The sequence below is a fragment of the Phacochoerus africanus genome, chromosome 4, assembly GCF_016906955.1.
Source record: "Phacochoerus africanus isolate WHEZ1 chromosome 4, ROS_Pafr_v1, whole genome shotgun sequence".
NCBI classification, from domain to species: Eukaryota; Metazoa; Chordata; class Mammalia; order Artiodactyla; family Suidae; genus Phacochoerus; species Phacochoerus africanus.
The window spans coordinates 67593217-67599090 of NC_062547.1; the positions used below are offsets into that span (position 1 = coordinate 67593217).

The window sequence follows — 5874 nt, forward strand, 5'->3', positions numbered from 1 at the left end:
CTATGCCCACAGCGTATGAAAATTCCTGGGCCAGGGATTGAACCCACGCCATAGCAGCTACCTGAGCTGTTTCAGTGATAATGCCAGACTCTTAATCCAGTGTACCACAAGGGAACTCCCATTTCTTCTATTCTTGCTTCGTCATTTTTATCATCATGGAAGGATGTTTCATTTATGCAAATGTTTTCTCCATTTATAGAAAATAATCATATATTGCTCTTTACCCGGTAAATGTGTCAAATCATATTCAGTAATTCTAATACATGTATTTACTCACTTATTCATTCATTCACTCAATAAGTATTAATTTAGAACACACTGTTGCCAGGTCCTGTTCTCTGTAGTATTGGATGGGACAGCGCACAACCAGATGGAAATCCTGGTGCTCAGAGAGTATAAGAGGAAACCTCACTAAAATGAGTCTGGAGGCCACAACGGGGAGCTCTCCTATAGTACCACTCATGGACCCAAAGAACTGTCAATTACAGACTCTAACAGAAGAGTCATATTGCATCTCCTATAAGAAATTGACCATGCCATCAACTCAGCCAATCAGAAACGGTCATCACCCCAAACTTGTGCTTTTTTCCAACTGACTTTCATTCAAAACAGCCCCTCCCAACTTCAGCCTTTTTTTTCTTGTAAAATAAAATCCTTTCCTTTTTGTTGGTCTTGCATATAGCTTTTGCAATAGCATTCTTGCCCTAGTTGCAGTGCTCTGCTAGTCTCAAATAAACTATTTTGCTAGTAAAATAACTGTTTTTTTAAAAATGAATTTTAAAATGTTTCTTTTTTGGCCGCCCTGTGGCAAATGGAGATCCCTGGCCAGAGATCTGAACTGCAGTTGCAACCTCTGTGGCAACACCAGATCCTTAACCCACTGTGCTGGGTTGGGGATCAAACCTGTGTCCCAGCACTCTAGTGACACTACTGAACCTGATGTACCAGAGCGGGAACTCCTAAAATAATTGTTTTATTTTTAAACTCAAAAGGGGAAACAGGTGACAAACAAAAGAGATATTGTGGAGGACACTGTGATGTGTCAAGCTTACTCTTTCTGAAAGGAAGCAGTCATTACTCCAGCTGCAGAGAGTGCTGCTGGCAGACAGCCCGTCACTGTCAATTCCCTTTGGGGTGACCTCCTGGAAGAGAGCCAGCTGCACCCAAAGTCCCTCCCTTTCCCAGGGTTGCATCTAATGCCTGATCAGTAAAGGTGTTTAAAGACCTTGCTCTCTTGCCCCAACTTGGAGCAGCTCTGAACGGCTATTCTAGCCGTAAACCCCCTGCACCTTTTGGGAAGCTTGACGCTGGGTTTTCACTGCATTTCTCCTGCTTTCTCTGCCCAGTCTTACTTTCTTCCCTTCTCTTCCACAAGGGTTCAAAGTAGGAGCTCTCTGCTAATCTCTGGTCTGCAGATCATTCTCTTTGCCTCTCAGGGTGAGGCAATCAGCCAACATGAATCTGGGAAAGGTAAGGAATTTGTCACATTAAGGTCCTGTTGTTGCTTCTTCCTTTTCCCATGCCAAAGGTTTTGAGTTGGTGGTAGTCTCCTTATTTTCTTTGTTTTGTTGCCTTTATATTGGGAGTCAAGTCCCAAACTTTCTTGCCTAAGCCAGTGCCAAAGAGTGTAACCGCTGTGTTTTATTCAGGAGTTTTTCATTTCTGAGCTTACATTAAATTCTCCATCTATTCTGAGTTGACTTCTGTGACTGATATCAGATGGGAGTCCAGAGTCATTCTTTAATCCTCCTTCCTGAAACCGTCTCCACTTGTCTATGGGCATTAGTCAGCAGAGCCATTTGGCTCCAGTCCACCTAGCATTTTAAGTTTTGTGTCTTTTGGTGGTACATGGAAACTTTTATCTCTTTTGTGAGGCAGCTAAGGCTTTGTGTATTCTACCTGATATCCATGCATTTGAAATTTACTACTGTTAAGATGGTGAACAGTGATGTTAACATATCCTTCTGGGAGTTGCTGTGGTGGCTCAGCAGGTTAAGGACCCGATGTCTCTGAGAGATGCAGGTTTGATCCCTGCCTTGCCCAGCATTGGCCCAAGCTCCCATGTAGGTCACAGAAGCGAGTTGGATCAGGTATGGCCATGGTTGAGGTTTAGACTGCAGCTGCACCTCTGATTGGACCCCTAACCTGGGAACTTCCACATGCCTCCACAAAATTAAAAAAGAAATCTTGTCATGAATTTATTTTTATTTTTATTTCTTACTTGTGCTTTTTTTTAGGGCCATACCTATGCTGGATGGAAGTTCCCAGGCTAGGGGTCGAATGGGAGCTGCAGCTGCCAGCCTATGTAACAGCCACGGAAACACCAGATCTGTGCCGCATCTGAGACCGTGGACCACAGCACGTGGCAATGCTGATCCTTAGCCTACTGAGCAGGGCCAGGGATCGAACCTGTGTCCTCATGGATACTAGTTGGTCTTGTTCCCACTGAGCCATGATGGGACCTCCGTAAATTTATTTGTAAAAATATAGCTTAAAAATGTAAGTAAGAAACTTCCCATAGGACAAATGAAAATGTAGCCTACATGGATGAACACGTGAAAATATGGATGTCCTTGAAGGAAACTGTTTTAAAGTGAAGATGAACAGGGAGCCCCATCTGTATCTTAAATTAGGAATTGTTGCAAGACATGTTTCCTTGAAAACTCCATCTTGTCCTTCTTTACTTTATCCCATCTTCTTGTCTTACTTTATCCCATCTTCCTGCTTTGAAAAACACAGTGCTGGTAAATGACTTAAGTTTAAGAGCAAAGACCTAAAGGCATAAGTGACTTAAGCTTAAGAACTGTTATGTCTAAATAGTAAAAGAACTTATATAATAGCAAACAAACCCTGTATCATCCACCCATAGCCACTCCTCACTTGATCTCATCTAAAGAGCACAATAAAAGCAGTGTGGATTCTTGAGGGCGCTCTTGGTCCCTGAGACCTTGAGTTCCCTGGCTCCCACCTCTACTTAAGATAAATGTCTCTGTGTCTTGTTTTGTGTTAACTATTTTTCCTTAAGTTCCACAGCACCCGTTCTCCAGCTCCATCCTGCTAAGCTGGCCCCGGCAAGGAATGAAATCTCATGAAATCTCCTAGATGAGAGATAAAACTGCACACGAGTGCTTTCAGAGACCTTCTATTTTATCATAGCACAATTTTATTTTATTTAAGATCCAGCAGTGTGTAAAGAGCTTAACCTTATTTTTTTTTCGTTTTTGAAAATGAAACTGTAGTTGACTTACAACGTTGTGCCAACAGCATCTTGAATGTAATGGTATCGCCCATGCATTGTCATGTCGTATATGTGTTCAAAAAAATGCATAGACAAAAGGCATTAATGCAGCAGAATGGAGCGATAAAACATGATGTAACAATACAGTGGATACTCTCTGGTGGTTAAAATTAATGAAGAGGGATTAACTAGAGCAACAACAGAGAAAATTAAATTACCCAAGAAGGCCAAGTGCAGAAGGTCTGGACAATATGCTGAGGACTGTGCTGGGTGCTCTTTATTTGTTTCTCATCCCCCTAAAGTTTCTGATGTTTCCCATCATACAGATGAGGACACCAAAGCTTCTCTTACAATTGAACAATTTTCCCTTGCCTCAAAGAAAGGGCTGGTCCTGGATTAAATTCAGAGTGTTTGAGTAGACTAAACAGTAAAGGTTGTCACAGCCACTTCTGTCTCCTGCAGGCGAGGGAGGATCACTGCCTTACAGAGACAGTCCTGTAGGATGCCTGATTATTTATAAGTGTCATATGTCTTCTTGTCTTGTCATTCTCTGTCTTGCAAGGGCCAAACCCTGCTGCTCTTTTCATCTATTTTTAGAAGCCTATGCATTTCATTTATTCTCTCATCTCATTTTTTTAAATTTCAAAATATTTTATTATTATTTTTTAAAATAGTTCCCAGTCCTGAGCTTCCAGCCCATCCTGCCAACGCAAGAGCTACAAATGCTTGCTCAGCAGGTGAGGGGCACTCTAGTAGCATGTTTGCAAAGTGAATAAAAATCCATATAAAAAAATGTTCAACTAGTTTCCATAGGAATGCAGTCTCCCACATTGCTGCATCTGTGCCAACCCTACTCACATAGACATGTCCCAACTAACAGTAATTAAGGTAAACATTCCCCCCAAACCCTTAATTCAAGCTAAACTCGCAGTTAACTGGTGTTTTTTTTTTTTTTTTAATTATATGCCACTATCACCTTAGGGGAAGAAGTCCCATTAGGATGAGACAGAGACTGTCACTGACATTTGCCCAACTTCTCTTAGAATCAAGTGCCAATGCAGATGAGTTGCATTTCATGAGGGAGTCTTTGGAGCTCTAGTTTACAATTGAACCTGCATTCTCATGGAGACTTTGTCAGGTCTTTAACCCACTGAGCCACAATGGGAATGTCCATTTAAGCACTTTTTTATTTTTTAAAACTATGACATGGTATCAAATTCATCTGGAGGGTTTATTAAAACTCAGATTGCTAGCCCTGACCTACAGAGTTAATCGGCAGTACATCTGGAGTGATAGCAAACATTTGTGTTTCTAATAAGTTCTCACTTGCTGCTGCTGCCCCTCCTCTGGGAACCATTCATTTTCTTTTTTATTTACACCATTTCCCCACCAGATGCATCAACAACATGGAATCCAAAAGTCAAACAGATGTTTCCAAATTCCTTCTCCTGGGATTGACAGAGGATCCAGAACTGCAGCCCTTCTTATTCTTCCTCTTCCTGTCCATATACCTGGTCACTGTCCTGGGAAACCTGCTCATCATCCTGGCTGTCAGCTCTGACTCCCACTTCCACGCCCCCATGTACTTCTTCCTCGCCAACCTGTCCTTCACTGAAATCTGTTTAAGCACAACCACGATCCCAAAGATGCTGGTAAACATCCAAACACACAATCAGAGCATCACTTACAGAGGTTGCCTTATCCAGATATGCTTCATCTTGCTTTTTGGTGGTTTTGAAAATTTCATCCTTGCTGTCATGGCCTATGACTGCTGTGTGGCCATTTGTCACCCCCTCAGGTACATGGTCATCGTGAACCCCCAGCTCTGTGTTCTGCTGGTCCTGCCCCCACTGCTCATGAGCACTATAGTTGGCCTGATCCTTAGTCTGACAATGTTGCGCTTGTCCTTCTGCAAGAACCTGGAAATCCCCCACTTCTTCTGTGAACTTGCTCAAGTCGTCAAGCTGGCTTGTTCTGATACCCTCATCAACAACATCCTGATATATTTAGCGATTGGTATATTTGGTGCTATTTCTCTCCCTGGGATCATTTTCTCTTACGTTCGGATTGTCTCCTCTGTTTTGAGAATGCCATCAGCAAGGGCAAAGCTTAAAGCTTTTTCCACCTGTGGGTCTCACTTGTCAGTTGTGTCCTTGTTCTATGGGACAGTTTTTGGGGTGTACATTAGTTCTGAGGTTACCACTTCTCCCAGGAAGACTTCAGTGGCTTCAGTTATGTACATTGTGGTTCCCCAAATGATGAACCCTTTTTATCTATAGCTTGAGAAATAGTGACATGAAAGCAGCCTTAAGAAAACTCATTAGAAAGCTATCTTCTTTCTTGTGATTTTACCATCTACTTGGCACTGGATTTCTAGACTGAGGCAAGGAGTTAGGAATCCTGGGTGAGCCCTATTGCCTGATCCCTTCATCAACAAGTTCTTCTAAAACGGCCAACAGCAGAATTTCCAAGTTAACTCTAACATGTGGTTGACCCGAGACTTTGCTTTTTGTCAGCCCTATGATGTTTGGCACCTAATTTCAAGGCTTCAATTCAATTTCTTTGCTCAATTTCTACAGAAGTAGAGCCTGAAGCAAGGGTTCTAGTTTGAAAGGATTTTTTGTTTTGCATTACTC

The 5874-nt window shown here is 42.2% G+C and overlaps 1 protein-coding gene across 1 annotated transcript; it reads left to right on the forward strand.

Moving 5' to 3' along the window:
* The first annotated feature begins 4644 nt into the window (after positions 1–4644).
* On the forward strand, positions 4645–5517 carry LOC125124261 (olfactory receptor 7G2-like). The gene has a single exon (XM_047774407.1). It carries the CDS (start codon positions 4645–4647, stop codon positions 5515–5517), a length of 873 nt encoding a protein of 290 aa, XP_047630363.1.
* The last annotated feature ends 357 nt before the right edge of the window (positions 5518–5874 follow it).